At 43.5% G+C, this 17,209-nt stretch overlaps 1 protein-coding gene across 1 annotated transcript in view; it reads right to left on the reverse strand.

The window, feature by feature from the left end:
- Positions 1 to 17,209, reverse strand: part of LOC129403423 (leucine-rich repeat-containing protein 37A3-like) — a 55,932-nt gene that overhangs the window by 8,788 nt on the left and 29,935 nt on the right. The window contains exons 7-10 of the mRNA XM_055131552.1: positions 12,668 to 12,739; positions 11,210 to 11,284; positions 8,173 to 8,282; positions 1,647 to 3,268 (exon numbers count right to left, since the gene is read on the reverse strand). Of these exons, the coding sequence (XP_054987527.1) occupies positions 1,647 to 3,268; positions 8,173 to 8,282; positions 11,210 to 11,284; positions 12,668 to 12,739 (1,879 nt within the window). The remainder of the gene's footprint in view (positions 1 to 1,646; positions 3,269 to 8,172; positions 8,283 to 11,209; positions 11,285 to 12,667; positions 12,740 to 17,209) is intronic.

The raw sequence follows: 17,209 nt of genomic DNA on the forward strand, positions 1-17,209 counted from the left end.
AGGGGGCTGGAGCGTTAGCACAGTGGGTGGGGCATTTGCCTTGCACGTGGCAGACCCAGGTTCGATTCCCAGCATCCCATATGGTCTCCTGAGAACCACCAGGAGTAATTTCTGAGTGCATGAACCATTAGTAACCCCTGTGCATTGCCGGGTGTGACTCAAAAAGCACTGTATCACTGTATCACTGTCATCCCGTTACTCATTGATTTGCTTGGGTGGGCACCAGTAATGTCTCCATTGTGAGACTTGTTACTGTTTTTGGCATATCAAATACACCATGGGTAGCTTGCCAGGCTTTGTTGTGTGGGCGGGATACTCTAGTAGCTTGCTGGGCTCTCTGAGAGGAATGGAGGGATCGGCTGCGTGCAAGGCAAACCCTCTACCCTACCCGCTGTGCTATTGCTCCAGTCCAAAAAGCAAAAAAAAAAAAAAAAAATTGGGTTGGCGGCATGCAAGGCAAGAGCCTTACCCACTATCCTATTGCTCCAGCACCCAAGAACAATTAGACAAAAAGATGGGAAGGATTCTTAAACCTATTCTAAAGAATGACTAACTATTCTTATACAGTCTAAAACCCCATTCTCTCATATGAGTGGACTATAGGTTTTTGTTTTGTATGTTTTAGGGTTGTTTTGTTTTTGTTTTCAGCCTATCCCCAGGGTCCTCAGAGCTCCTGTTGGCTCAGTGCTCAGGGGCACTCGTGTTGAACTTTCTCCTTGGCCCCAATATGTTCTTACAGAGCACACCAGATACGTTACACCATCTTGTCTGTAGCCTTTCCTTCTACAATTTATTTATCTGGTGTGTTAGGTCCTCTCACACCTCTCCTAGGAACAGTGCTACCTTTCTATAAATGAGCACAGGGACCATCATTATTGTAGTCAAAATTGTGTGGCCACAAAAAAGAGAGCGAGCAAGTAAAAGAGGGAGAGCCAAGAGACCCTGGTCTTCCTGCTCGTGTTCTTTCATGGCATGGCCTGAGAGCCCCAGAAGCCCCTGAGCCTGGTCTCTGTGAGATACAGTTACAGAGCTTTCCTGATTGTGATCCAGTTTCAGCCATACAGTGCTCCAACACCCGTCCCTCCACCAGTGTACATTACCCCCCAACAACATCCCCGTATCCCTCCTGCCACCTCCCCCCACCCTCAACCCACCTCTCTCTCTCTCTCTCTCTCTCTCTCTCTTTCTCTCTCTCCTCTCTGTCCCTCTCTTTCACCTTTTCTTTCCGCCTCTCTCTTTTCCTGCTTCTTCCCTCTCCCTTCTCTCTTGCTGTCTCCTCTCTCCTCTCACTCTACACCCCCCTGTTGGACATTATAGTTTGCAATGCAGATACTGAGAGGTCATCATGTTTGATCCTTTACCCACTTTCAGCACACGTCTCCCATCCAGACGATCCCTTCCAACTATCCTTGTTATCGTGATCCCTTCTCTATCCCAGCTGCCTCTCTCCCAGCCCTTGAGCCAGGCTTTCAACTGTGGACCATTCATCCTGGTTGTTGTTTCTAACTGTTCTTGGGTGTTAATCTCATACTAAGTTTTAATTTTTTTTTACATCCCATAAATGAGTGCAATCATTCTACGTTTGTCCTTCTTCTGACTTATTTCACTTGTGAGACTCTATGAAAAAAAAAAAAGTCTGTCCTCACCTCACTTTCGTCTGGCTGTTTCTGTTCACTCTGGCCTTCGGTATTCTCACTAATGTAGTTCTCAGTCTTCCACTGGTCCGTATCCCATTCTGGCTTGGGAACCTTTCCTTCCTCCTGCTCACTGAGACGCTTCATCAGGAGGCCGGTTTCAGAGAGGATCTTGGCACACGCCACCTGCACCTGGGGCTTAGAGCAGTCCATTTTGAGAGTCCGCATTAAGTGAGCAATGAACTTCCTCACGTTGTTGTTGGGGATAAGGGACCGCAGCTGCTGGATGTATTCCATCTCCAGCTTGTCTCCTGGGTCTGGTTTTTGTGTAACAGAGACGATGTCCGTGGCCACGTTGTGATATTCCCACTGCATCTCGCTGGACTGCTTGACAGTCGGCGTGAGGTTGTCCACCATCGGGGTGTCCTTCTCATGGGAGGTGCCTTTGCTACCGACCGTTTTCTCTTGCAGCGTGATGCCTCTGGTGTTCGCCCCATTTGCAGCATGCGTGCTTTCTGCAATCTTCTTTCCTGCAGATGAGTGTGAAGGTTGAAAGGACTGGAGCAAAGGTTTGTCCTGATCTCTCCAAGACAGAGACTCCTCTCTTGGCGGGGACTTGATGAGGCTCTTCACTGCAGCGAAAGGAGGCCGCTTGGCGACTCGCACCGGCCTCTCGGGTGCTGATTCTTTCGTGTCTCTATTCGCGCTGGCTTTAGCCCTTCTGCTTCCCAGGTGAGAATAAGATTTCTGAAAATTATAATTTATTTTATTGTGTGGCACGGGGCTGGGAAACTTCATGTTCCGAACCCTGGCATCTGCGTCTTCTAAAACGCGGAAAGTGTCCCTTAGGTCTTTGGGGTTCTCGGGTGGGACTTTAGAAGTGGCAGCAGATGGCCTGCCCATGGAGAATTCTTCCAGGGGCATGGAGAACACCGCCTTGTGCTCCTGGATGGAGTTTGACTCCTCATTGAAGGGGTTTTCCACCCATTTCCTGGGCCTCCCCGCCAAGGGAAGCTCTTTTTTCTGGAGGCCCCCGGGGTCCTTGAGCACGCTGCTCATCTGCAGTGGTTTCCTCTCCCTCTCTGCCACCTTCCCTAAGTGTTTTCTCTTTGGCCAGACAGTTTTCAATTTCTTCGGAAAGATCTGACGGTTCAATTTGGGCCCGAAAAGTATGGAACGGACCAGCGTGGCAGTTTTCTCTCTCTTCCTAGCTTTGTGGACTTTTGCTTGAGTTGCTGCATTTATCAAGCTTTTCAGAAAATGGAGACTTTTCAACTTATTGTATGTTGAATTGTTGGATTCAAGCTGTAGAGACATCGGAATTGTGCTGTTCTTCAAATGAACCCCAGGATTTGCTTTGTCTTTTACATCTTTAAAAAGGAGCTTAAGGAAGGGTAACAAGGTTGATTCAACATTTTTTATGTTACCTTCCTGGAAAAAAGGCATTATGTAATTTAGCTTATTCATCATATCGTTATCATTGAAGTCCAGCTGCTCATTTATGAAAAAGGACATTCTGTCTCTCTCTGATGAGGCCTTGTCCGGTTCTATGGTCAGTTCGGTGCTAGTGTTCTTTTTTCGGGCCTGTAAAGTCTCCATGAACTCCCCTTCTATATTATTTATGGATTCCTCATCTGTCAAAAAGGAAAAGCTTGCTTTTGATCATGAAAGATAACTGGGGAATATTTTGGGAGCATCTACAGACATAAATTTCAGGCAAGTAAATGAGTAATCAGTAAACAAGTGCTGTATTGGTGGGGGGGAGGCACAGGGAAACCCTAAATTGACACCTATGATTGACAACAACAAAAGGAGAAACAAAGTGGTCATCGCTATTTATTCAGAATAAATAGGGCATGAAGTTCAGTACATGTCTTTATTATTATTCCACTGGGGGACAGAGTGACAGAAGAGCAGATAAATATTTGTCTTGTATGCAGCCAACCTGGGTCTGGTCCCCAGCACCCTATAGGGTCCCTCAAGCCTTACCAGGCCTGACCCCTGAACACAAAGTCAGGAGTAAACTTTGAGCACCTGAGTATGCCCCCAAACAAACAAACAAACAAACAAACAAACACAGAAACAATAATGATATGATTATTCTACTGGTCCCAAAGGATCAAGTGCCCAGAATTCAAGATAAATATTTGCTACTCAGTTTGACTCTTTACAGATCAACTATGACTTCTGTTTTATTTTTTGGCCATTCCCAGCCATGCTTAGGGGTTGCTCCTGGTTCTGCTCTTAGAATTCTAGGAATTTAGAATTGAATTTTGAATTCAACATAATCTGTTTCCAACTGTATTCTGTGAATCTGAAGGTATTTCAGATCATTAAAAACTAACTAACCTTGGGTCTGTGATTCAGCCACAGCACACAGGATTGAAGCACAGATGACTTAAATAACATGCATCTTAGAGATAAGTGACCTTCCTCTATGATTAGGGCGGAGTGTTTTAGATAGATAAAATTGAAGATTAAAACTGCGCAAGTTCCAAATTCTGTTTTAAAATCTACATTTTTTGAGTAAAAAAATGCCTATTTTAATGTCTACCTGCTCTCAATGCTTATTGGTTTATATAGAGTTAAACATTGAACTACTTTAATAATTTATTCTTTATGCTGATAGTTTTACTCTTTTTTTTTTTTTTTTTTTTTTTTTGCTTTTTGGGTCACACCCGGCAATGCACAGGGGTCATTCCTGGCTCATGCACTCAGGAATTACCCCTGGCGGTGCTCAGGGGGACCATATGGGATGCTGGGATTCGAACCCGGGTCGGCCGCGTGCAAGGCAAACGCCCTACCCGCTGTGCCATCTCTCCAGCCCCTAGTTTTACTCTTTTAATAACCCAATTTAATACTTAAATCCATGTTAGAGTTTATCTTATCACTGTTATGAGCTAATTGAAAAATAGTACCATCAATCACTATTAACATTTGAAAACTTTACATAATGTATCACAGGGAGAGCAACGAGATTAGTTCCTGGTATTTCAAACAAATCACATATATTTGGCTCTTCTTTAGGTTTATCAGAGAAACTATTTAATAAATTTTACAGATATAATAATGGAGTTATTAGATAATTCAACCCTGAGTTAGAGAAGCATAAGAATAAGCCCAAGAACTTTGAATAGTTTAATGGACTACAAAAATAATCATTTTTTAGTTAGTTTTCTTATGGCTCACAATTATCACGTGTCTGACAAAAGTTTAATAAAACTAGCCTGATCTTGATCATAATATGTACTAATCAAATATGTAAAAAGATATATGATAAAGTTTATACTTGGTGCTCAGAATTCATCGAAAAGATAAACTACACTTGAAAAATAATTGAGGTTTTTTTTGGGGGGGCTACCTAGCAATGCCTAGGGGTTACTTCTGGTTTTGCACTCAGAAATCACTCATGATAGTGTTTGGGGGGCCATTTGAGATGCTGGGGATTGAATCCGGGTTGGTTACATGCAAGGCAATCACCTTACCCACTTTACTATCTCCAGCCCAAGAGAAAACATCTTTATAATGGTTAAATTTTTACTTTAATTAAATTTTACATGTGTCTATTACTTATACTTGTTTGCATAATTGTTGATAGCATACTTTTTAAGTAATCTAGAACCACCTTATGAAAGTAGATAAATGCAGGGCTAGAGAGAGAGTACAGAAGGTAGAGCATTCACCTTGCCTGTGTCCAACCCAGATTTGATCCCTGGAATCCCACATGTTCCCTGAACACCAGCAGAAGTAATTCCTGAGTGCAGAGCCAGGAGTAATCTCTGAGCATTAATGCGTGTTGCTCCCAAAAGCAAATTAAAAATTAATAAACAAATCTTTTTTTGGTAATTATGGCCACCAGGCTGGAGCGATAAGAACAGCAGGTAGGGCGTTTGCCTTGCACCTGGCTGACCCGGGTTCGATTCCTCCATTCCTCTCGGAGAGCCTGACAAGCTACCAAAGTATCCCACCCACATGGCAGAGCCTGGCAAGCTCCCTGTGGCGTATTTGGTATGCCTAAAACAATAGCAACAAGTCTCACAATGGAGACATTACTGGTGCCCGCTCGAGCAAATCGATGAACAAAGGACGACAGTGCTACAGTGCTGCTCTCAGAAATTATTCTGGGTGGTGCCTGGGGGACCACATGGGAATCTGGGAAGGAAACTTGGGTTGACTGCATGAAAGATAAGCACCCTCGGTCTGGAGCAATAGCACAGCAGGTAGGTTGTTTGCCTTGCATGCAGCCAATCTGCGTTCGAATCCCAGTATTCTATATGGTTCCCCGAACACTGCCAGAGCCAGGAGTAACCCCTGTGCATCGCCAAGTGTGACTCAAAAAAGCATAAAAAAAAAAAAGGCAAGCACCCTCTCCACTATACCATCTCTCTAGTCCCTCAACTATGATTTATTATACTCCCATACCTTTATCCTGTCCTGCCCATATAAAGAGAGAGGACTTTTCTCTCTACCTCTTTTGGGTGCTAATATTCTTATTACCATCATAGACGAAGAAGAAATTCCTCCAGAAATCAGGTCCTCATCTGAATGCACCCTTTCTCCCCCTACCCACTAAATCTTTTGCTGATTAGCCCTTAGCCTCATATTGTTGAATCTGGGCAGATGTCTAAGGATATGTTAATGGATTTGCCAGAGTATATGTCAATGTGCAATGTTGAGAAAATCTAGATGCTTGGGAAACTGTATAGGATGCCGGCAATGGAACCCAGGTCATCTGTGTGCAAGGCAAGTCCCCTACCCACTGTACTATCTCTCTGGCCCCGGAAATAATATTGGAGCTCCCAAAATTGGGGAAAACAACTCTTATTAGATGTGTATTTTGCCTTTACCTACTTCCTACTATTTTCAGCTCTACTTTAGGGAACCGTACAAAGTTTCTGACTGCTTGAAGATCAAGTATAACATTGTGCAGTTGGGTTTCTTTTGGGGGGAAGTGGGACCAAACCCAGAAATGTTCAGGGGTTACTTCTGTCTCTGTGCTCAGGGATCACTCCTGGCAGTAATTGGGGACCATCTGGAATGCTAGGGATCCAACCGAGGTCTACTGTATGGAGGGCAAGTGCCCTAGCTGCTAGACTCTCTCCAACCAAACTTTAATGAAGAATTAAAAATGCTTTTGGTGGTGGTGAAGTTTAGAGGGGGAGTTAAAGGAAGTGAGGAAGAAGCATGGACTTGCAGAGAGTCCCAGACTGGGATCACACGATGTAGGCATTAGGCACATTTAACACTTTTAGTTTTGCTGTTCCTCACCTAAAAAAAAATATTAGTATTGTATTCTGAATTTTGATTGCTTGGTTTAGTTATTCTCTAAATAAAATCACTGCAATTGGGGTAACGTGGTTATAATAGTACCAATGCAATTGGTTTCCATGTACAAAGTGAACTTCCCTGGACCACCGCTGAAGTGCCGAGACACCATGGTCCGTACAGCACCTCCAGTCTGACTCTTCCCGCCACCCCACTAGGTTTGATGTTCATCTTATGAAAAGTGTTTCCTAAATGATTCTTCTGCCCACCTCTGAAAAGGGAGTAATAGACTTTCTAATAGTTGATTTTAAAAATAACACTAGCTTTGTGTAAGAAGCAAAGTGATTTGATGTGCCCAATTGCTGATAGCGAATCTGATTCATAATATCCCAGCGTGAAAACACTTTTGTGGGCGGGGTATGTGTATGTGTGTGTGTATGTGTGTGTGTGTGTGTGTGCGTGAGTGCGTGAGCATGTGTGAATGTGCCACACTCAGCGGTGCCCAAGGGATACTCCCAGCAGTGCTTGGGAGACTTTTGTGGGGGTTGAACCCACACCTCCCACATGAAAAGCATGTGGTGCAACCTATTGATCTATTTTCCTAAAAGCACATTTTGGAAGTTATGAAGCTAAGGTCAGTAAACTTACTGTGTGGAAAGATACTTAAGAGCACCTGAGTGCTTTGTAGATGGAAGGGTTAAAATTCAAAAAAGTTTCAGTGGTGGGGATAGTCTAAGAATCCAGGAGACCATACATCCTTAGAAGGACTGAGTGGCAACCTCTGCTTAGAAAACCAGAAATTCTCAGTCTCTAAGCAAAACTTTCATAAGACAGTATGACTTGTACTTGCCTATAAAATTACAAAAACACATGCAATAAAATACCTACACCTGTCCTGTGAAGAAAAGGGCTCTTGAGATCTGTTCTATATAAAATCTGCTTACAAACTGCATTCTGTGGCTGAGCTCTCATCTGGAGGACCAGTACCTTGCCCAGAGTCTGGCCCTCATTTGTGACCATTAGTGTTAGCTCCCTTCCCCACTTTCATCTCTTTCTTCCATTCCTCTTGTCTTCAGGTCATGCATAGACTGTTAAGGTAACGATGTGACTGAGATGCAGACTTTTACCAAGGGAAATCGTTCTTAGAAATATAGGGAGTTGAACTCTGAATAAAAATAATGCAACTGCATAATCAGTTTAAAATGGACCATCAGTGATTAAAATTAAAATGAAACATAAATTAAAAAGCTATCAGCAGGCAATTCAGACTCACCGCAGTGTGTGCTGCTGGTACATTCACAATGTAGTTTGACTACTTTGCAGACAGAGTCTATTTCATTCTTAAATTGGCAGAGGCAGCAGGTGAGATGCCTAGGTAATATCCTATGAATGAAAACACAGAGAATTAAGTGCAGAGTAAAGGGGTTACTGTAATAGGTAGAAGAGGCAGCCAAAGCCACTGTGCAGCTATTCAAAATGTTCCTGAGAACCATGGATGAGGCGCTGCTCGAACTCGGTGGTGGTGGGAACCCAACTGGGAGGTGATGCATGCAAAGTGTGTACCTGAACTCCTCTACTATCACTTCAGCCCTCAGAAAATTTAGTTTTGTTTTTCAGTCATATCTGGTGGTGCTCAGGGGTTTCTCTGGCAGTCGGCTCAGGGATCATTCCTTGCAGGCAGAGAATGCATAGACAGTGCCAAAGACTGAACAAGGGTTATTCACATGCAAAGCAAATACCTAACTCACTATCTTATCTCTCCAGCTCCCAGATAACGATAACATAAAAATGCCAGTTATAACCTGGGGAAATCTGAAAGCACTTTTCCAGACTGTAAAAAAAACAGGGACTAGAGTAATAGTATAGTGTAGCAGGTCTGGCATTTGCTTTGAGCATGGTCGACCTGGGTTTGATCCCCAGTATCCATGAGACACCAAAAGTGACTCTTGAGTATCTCAATTTAAAAATATTTTTTAATGGGCCGAAGAAATGAACAGAAACTTTTCCAAGGAAGAGATATGAATGACCAAAAGGCACATGAAACAATGCTCTGCATCACTAATCATCAGGGAGATGCAAATCAAAACAACCATGAGATACCACCTCACACCACAGAGAATGGCACACATCCAAAAGAACAAAAGCAACCGCTGTTGGAGAGGATGTGGGGAGAAGGGGACCCTTCTACACTGCTGGTGGGAATGCCGACTGGTTCAGCCCCTTTGGAAAACAATATGAATGCTTCTCAAAAAATTAGAAATTGAGCTTCCATTTAATCCAGTAATACCACTACTGGGAATATATTCTGGAGAAACAAAAAAGTATAGTCGAAATGACATCTGCACTTATATGTTCATCGCAGCACTGTTTACAATAGCCAGAATCTGGAAAAAACCCGAGTGCCCGAGAACAGATGACTGGTTAAAGAAACTTTGGTACATCTATACAATGGAATACTATGCAGCTGTTAGAAAGGATGAAGTCATGAACTTTGCATATAAGTGGATCAACATGGAAAGTATCATGCTAAGTGAAATGAGCCAGAAAGAGAGGGACAGACATAGAAAGATTGCACTCATCTGTGGAATATAGAACAACAGAGTAGGAGACTAATACCCAAGAATAGTAGTATATAATACCAGGAGGTTGGTTCCATAGCTTGGAATCTGGCTTCACATGCTGAGGGAAAGTCATCCCAGATAGAGAGGGGAACACCAAGTAATATGTGATTGGAGATCCTGCTCGGAAGGGAGATGCGTGCTGAAAGCAGACTAGAGACTGAACAGGATGACCACTCAATACCCCTATTGCAAACCACAACACCCAAAAGGAAAGAGAGATATCAAATTGGAATGCCCCGCCACAGAGGTGGGGTGGGTGGGGGGGATGGGATTGGGGTTGGGGTGGGAGTGATACTGGGTTTATTGGTGGTGGAGAATGTGGAGAATGGACACTGGTGGAGGGATGGGCTCTTAAACATTGCATGAGGGAAAAACAAGTACGAAAATGTGTGAATCTGTAACTGTACCCTCACTGTGAATCACTAATTAAAAAAAATGAAAAAAAAATAAAATTACACCTCAATTAAACATAGCTTAAGAAAAATAAACAAGCAGGGGTATGATGCCAGCAGCAGGTCAGTCTATAACTGCGGAGCGAGTGCATCAGCAGCCAGATGGACCCTTCTGTCTTCCTGATAACCCAAAATTGCTGATGTACCTGTGGCTGAACTCCAACAACTTAGGGCAAGTTTACCAAGAAACTAAGCAGCCAAAAGTTTGGTATGTGGGAGCCAACCCACAAACCACCTCTGGCTCAGTTATACAAGTTAATTTACCGGCCATATTTCAGAGACCCATAAATCTCAAAAAGAGATCAAAAGCCGCACTTAGGGCTGGTCGTGAGGCGCCCTACGGCCAAGCCGGCATACCCTGCAGAGCATATGCCAATAGTTTATTTCTCTGGAAAAGATAGAAACAAGGGCCACGATCCAGAGACACACAAAAGAATCTCTGAACCGAGAAGCTCTCTGCGAGATGCCTCCGGACTTTAAGCCAGGCCAACTTCACTGGGGAGCCTCAGACAGAGGCAGGCATCATCCCTCCACCTGCCCCTTAAAAACCCCGACAGCCACCAACTTCCAGAACCCAATGAGAAGTGCAGGTATGAAGGTTCAGTGACAGCAAATTTCAGGCCTCAAGGGATAGGGGATGGGCCTGTCCCTCTCATGCCCCCGACTCCCCGTGGGAACCTGGAGGTCATGCCCACAAACTGCCTTCAGCTGCCACTTAAGCTCTTTAATGATCATGATCCAGAGATACACAATCTCTGAACTGAGCAGCTCTCTGCAGAGATTTCTCCACACCCTAATTATTTAAACTTTTAGAATTCCAGGAGCACACAGCCCTCTTGTGGCCGTATGACATCTTATACTATTCATAACAAGCAATGCAAAAGAGCATGGGGGAGACTTACAGCCAGAGGCAGGGGGAGGGGTAGGACTGGGAGGGATACTGGGGACATTGGTGGTGGAAGATGTGCACTGGTGGAGGGTTGGGTGTCTTATCACTGTATGACTGAAACTCAAACAGGGAAGCTTTGTGATTGTATCTTACGGTGATTAAAAATAATTTAAAAAATTAAATTAACATTCTGAATATAAAATAGTAATGTGGAGTTCATGCCAAATTGAATTAGCTTAATTAATGGCTGAATAAATAGTAGTACTCCTACATTAAAAAAAAAAGAGAAACAAAAATAAAAAGTCTTAAAAAACAAAGTGAAAATAAATGTCAGAAAAATCAACTTACAGTTTTTCCAATTCAAGAGTCATCATGAGGATGTTTTGGACTGGTCCAAGCGACACTTGTGTTGCTCCCATGTCTCTGAGGGAGAAAGCACAAGAATGATGAGAATCCAAATACAGAAACTCTAGAGTTAAATAGATGAGATTAAAGAGGCATAACTTTGATTCTGGCTTCGCTGTAAAGCCAGGTCAACTGCTTACTGTAGACCATAATTCCAGAGAGCTCTTACAGAAATAAGAGATTTCTCTATCATCAAATTCATGACAATTTGGTAGACTAAATAAATTTCCTTCCTCCCTTCCTCCCTCCCTTCTTCCTTCCTTCCTTCCTTCCTTCCTTCCTTCCTTCCTTCCTTCCTTCCTTCCTTCCTTCCTTCCTTCCTTCCTTCCTTCCTTCCTTCCTTCCTCCCTTCCTCCCTCCCTCCTCTCCCTCCCTCCCTCCCTTCCTCCCTTCCTTCTTTCCTTCCTTCCTTCCTTCCTTCCTTCCTTCCTTCCTTCCTTCCTTCCTTCCTTCCTTCCTTCCTTCCTTCCTTCCTTCCTTCCCTCCTTCCCTCCCTCCCTCCCTTCCTTCCTTCCTTCCTTCCTTCCTTCCTTCCTTCCTTCCTTCCTTCCTTCCTTCCTTCCTTCCTTCCTTCCTTCCTTCCTTCCTTCCTTCCCTCCCTTCCTCCCTCCCTTCTCTTGTCTCTTCCTTCTCTTGTCAATTTAGACTTCTCTTTCTAAATTGCATCTACTTCGTTTAATGTTTCTTTTTCATGTGAGCTGGGGGTGGCCTTGGATTTTGGCCACATCTGGCAGAACTTGGGAGATATGTTGGGTGCTGTACTTGTGGGTTGCTCTGAGTAGAACTCTGGGGAACACATAAGGTGCCAGAGATTGAATCCAGGCCTCCAGCACCCAGTGCACAGGCTCCAACCACTCACCTATCTGGTCCTCTTTTATTTACTTTCTTTTTTAAATAATGTTTACATTATTACTCGTTATTTTCTGGAATAAATAATACTTCTACACGCATCTGTATGTTTCTTATCTATATGTACTCAACATTGCTCTTTTCCTCTTTTGGCTGTTACCCATGTACATTCTTTCTTAATGTTTTCCTTTGAAAATAAATCTCATTTCAACAATCCAGTGTTAAAATTAAAAATATAACTTTTTTTTTTTTTTTTTTTTTTTTTTTTTGCTTTTTGGGTCACACCTGGTGATGCACAGGGGTTACTCCTGGCTCTGCACTCAGGAATTACCCCTGGCCGTGCTCAGGGGACCATATGGGATGCTGGGATTCGAACCCGGGTCGGCCGCGTGCAAGGCAAATGCCCTACCCGCTGTGCTATTGCTCCAGCCCCAAAAAATATAACTTTTAAATTCAATGCAAGACACATAATCTATGACAGAAATGGAGAAAAATAAAGACAGCAAATCATAGCAGAAATCATATGAGCTACAAAGCTATTACAATACTTACAGATATTTTAATCCTGGTAATTGAAAAAGATATGAATCTTCAATAGCTGTTAGAGGATTATGACTGAGAATTCTAAAAAAATACAATAAAATGAAAATTATATGCATAATCAGTAACTAGGATTGAAGTTTTTATTTATTTTACTGGCATGGAACTTGAAGGTAAAAAACATTATTTTCTGTGATTATCTATAATCACACTTAGAATCCATAAAGCATTCCCCCTCCCTTTTTTTAATCTTTTTTGGTCACGCCAGTGATGCACATGGGTTACTTCTGGCTCATGCACTCAGGAATTACTCCTGGTGGTGCTTGGGGGACCATATGGGATACTGGGAATTGAATCCGGGTCACCTGTGTGCCAGGCAACCGCCCTACCTGCTGTGCTATTTCTCCAGCACTAAGCATTCTCCCTTTGGGAAACACTCAAGTCTCTAGATGATAAAGTAATGGGGAAACGGGGGGTGGGGTGGGTGGGGAGGAGTGGGAAACAAAACAAATCTACCGAAAAAAAATATATATGCTAACAAATTTTCCCAAGTTGAAAACCCTAGGAATAGGGGCCAAATAGTACAGCAAGTGGGGCACTTGCCTTGCATGCAGCTGACTTGTACGTTTCATCCCTGGATCTTATATAGGCCCCAGAACACACCAGGAGTGATCCCTGAGCACAGAGTCAGGAGTAAGCCCTGGGAACCACTGGGTGTGTCTTCCCATCAACCCCAGAGAAGTAAGAAAACCCGAGGAGTGATGATGTCTGCAGGAAGTCCTTGCTCTGCAGCAAATATTATTTCTTTTTCTTTTTTTTTAAAAAATTTATAATGTAGGAGTACTGCTAGTTATTCAGCCATTGATTAAGCTGATTAAATTGGGCATTAGCTCCACATTACTTTTTTAAAATTTTTTAATTCTATAAGTTAGTTCACAATGTTTGATTTCACTCAACATTCAAACACCAATGCCACCACCATTACACCTTCCCTCCACCAAATTTGGGATGTTTCCATCCCAAGCCCTGAACCCTGTCACAAAGCACAACCGAAGTAATATATTTTGTATTGTCTGTTATGAAGAACTGCTGAGCATTCTTACAAAAAAGTGTTCATATAGGAAACAGTGTGAACATTGCTGTATTTTGGCAGAAACCATTAAGACATTCTGGAGGATATCACTAGCATGTTGTTGAACTTTGGGTGGTGTGAACTTTGGTATACATATCTGAAAATATGTATATATGCATATATATATTTCCCCATATGACTTATTGCCTACTATCTGAACTCCATCAAATGTGGTGTGGTAATTATGGAGAATGGGTAGGAAGTGTTTTATGACGTGTTGTGCTGCCACTTTTGCCGCTGCACAATCCAGGAATATGTTTGTTCATAGGTGAGGCACAGCCCAAGCGCATGGGGCATAAAAAGTGATAAACAGGAGAAGAGATGAACAGGAACTTCCTCAAAAAAGAATACAAATGGTCAGGGACCGAGAGATAGTATAGTGGGTAAGGTGCTTGCTTGGATGCAGCAAACCTGGGTTCAATCCCCAGCATCCCATATGGCCCCCCAAGCAACATCAAGAGTGATTACTAAGTGCAGAGTTGGGAGTAAGCCCTGAACATGGCCAACTATGGCCCAACTCCCAGCCCAAAAGAAATACAAATGACCAAAATGCATATGGAAAAAAAGGTTCTATATCACTAATTATCAGAGAAATGAAGATCAAAGCAACAGTGAGATATCATCTCATACCACAGAGACTGGTACTCATCAAAGAGAACAACAATAACTAGTATTGACGAGCATTTGGGGGAACAGGGCCCCTCATTCACTGCTGTGAGAATGCTAACTGATCCAGCATTTTTGGGAAGACAATATGGACATTCCTCAAAACACTAAGAATTAAACTTCCATATGACTGGCAGAGGAACGCAGATGTGCGGGACCCGGGGCTTAGATCTCCAAGGCTGCTCGGATCGGGACTAGGCCTCTTGCACCCAGATTCTCCATTTTCCAGTAGCTAGACAGTCACACCCAGAAATCTCCCCCAACACACACACACACACACCATGTAATCCCTTCAATGCAAACATCCAGAGAATATAAAACCAAGCTTTCTGAAGCGTGCAGATGCAATCACACAACATCTGATAGCCTAGTTATCCCTCTTGGAAAACCTGGCAAATTACTGAGAGTTTACTGCCATTAAGGAAAGCCTGACAAGCTCTGTGTGGCGTATTCATATGCCAAATACAGTAACAATGATGGGTCTCATTCTCCTGACCCTGAATAGCCTCTAAGGAGGCACCATTGGGAAGGACAAGTAAAGAGAGGCTGCTAAAATCTCAGGACTAGGATGAATGGAGACATGACTGGGCCCACTCAAGCAAATCATTGATCAACGGGATGACAGTATATACATACCTCGCAGAAAGCCCGGCAAGCTACCGAGAGTATACTGCCCACTTGGGCAGAGCCTGGTAAGCTACCTGTGGCGTATTCGATATGCCAAAAACAGTAACGATAGGTTCCATTCTCCTGACCCTGAAAGAGCCTCCAATCATTGGGAAAGACAAGTAAGAAGAGACTGCTAAAATCTTAGGGTTGAGAGGAATAGAGACGTTACTGGTGCCCGCTCGAGTAAATCGACGAACAATGGGATGACAGTGATACAGTGATGACCCAGAAATTCCACTCTTGTGAATATATCCTAAGGGCCCAAAAGCACAGTGCATAAAAGATGTCTGCACTCCTAGGTTCATTGCAGCACTATATACAACAGCCAAAATATGGCAACAGTCCAAATACCAACAAACAGATGACTGGATAGACTATGGTATAGATACACAATAGAATATTACCCAGCTATAAGAGGAGATACAGTCATGCAATTTGCTGCAATGTGGACAGATCTGAAGAGTTTCATGCTGAGTGAAATCAGTCAGAGGGAGAGGAACGGACTCAGAACCATCTATCTCAAACTTTGTAGGGGAACCTCAAATGTCCAATGCCACGGAAACAAAGAGCTGAACTGATCTTCAGTAGGAAACTTGCCACTGGGGCAGAGGTGGGAGATAAGTTAGTGAGGGGAACAGTAGGACAATGAGATGGCTGGAGAAAGCGCCTGGTACAGGGGCAGAGGGGGCGTGGGGGAGGGAGTGGGGGAGATGGGTGTACAGTGAGTAGGGCACTTAAAATTCACAGCTCCCAAAGTGAATTTTAAAATGACTATAATAAGCATGAGAAGATAGTTAATGTCTTGCCATTAGCAGAACATAAATCCAAGCCACAATCAGATACTACTTCATACCCAGTAAGATGGCTAAAAGCAGACAAAAGTGCAACCAGGGTGATGGAGAAATTGAAATCCTTATGCACTGCTGGTGAAAATATAAAAAGAGGCACTGCAGAAAAGCTTGATGGTCCCTCAAAAAAGTTAGCCATAGTTACCAAAGACTCAGCAATGTAATACCTGGATATGTGCCCAAGAAAAATGGAAACGTGTCTATACAAAAATGAGTATTCATAGTCGAAAAATGGAAGGGGCACCTGAGCACATGCTTTGCATATCAGTACTTTCTCTGTCTAACTTCTGCATTTTAAAATGTATGCGCACGCCTAGCTCATTCATTGCCTCTTTTATATTCATGACCTTATCTTTATGCTTTATGGAGTAAACTGGCAAAAGGACTAAGAAGTATGACTTAGAGGTAAAACACTTGTCTTGCAGGAATAAAATCTGAGGTTCTATCCCCAGCCCGGCAAATAAAGGAGCAACAGTTTTTATCAATCTCAGAGGGCATGACTGAGTTGGGGAGTTCGCTCAAAGTGGCAGAGCAGATGCCTGGCATTTGCGAGGGGCTGAATTTGACTCCTGGTATAATCAGATCCGTGAGCACCACCATAATTGGTTCCTAGGTCCTTTGGACATTATTGGAGAATCCTATTTAAAAATCAACAAAAAGAGGGTTCAAACAAACAAACCAAAAAGGGCTGGTGTAAATGCCTTGCCCAAGGGGGTGGGGTGGGCAGGTTCATGGCACTACATGGCCCCCCTCAAGCACCCCCTCAAGGCCCAGCACCCCATGAGCACTGCAGGGTATAGTCCAAAAACAGTAAAAAAGACTGATCTCTTTCAGTGACCAAAAACCTTTCTTTGGGTTACTGGGCCACACCCAGCTGTGCTCAGGGCTGACTCCTGGCTGTGCACTAAGGGATCAGCCCCGGTGGTGCTCTGGGGAGCACATTCAGTGCTGGGGATTACATATGGGTCAGTGACGTGCAAGGCAAGTGCCCTCCCAACTGTACCATCTCTCTGGCCCCAGGCAGTATTACTTCAAATGCCCTTTTGAAATAGATCTTATCTGGGGACTCCGGCTTGACCCCCTCACTGCAAGCATGCAGCCTCGAATTCAATCCCCCGTGTCACCACATTGGCTGAGTGAGATTCCTGGCAGCTCTTGGGGGGGGTCTGAGTCTTGCAGCTCTGCCATTCCTTGTCCCTGGCAATTGTTTACCAGTTGCACTGCAGTCAGTCAGAAGGA

The sequence above is a fragment of the Sorex araneus genome, chromosome 3, assembly GCF_027595985.1.
Source record: "Sorex araneus isolate mSorAra2 chromosome 3, mSorAra2.pri, whole genome shotgun sequence".
Classification (NCBI taxonomy): domain Eukaryota; kingdom Metazoa; phylum Chordata; class Mammalia; order Eulipotyphla; family Soricidae; genus Sorex; species Sorex araneus.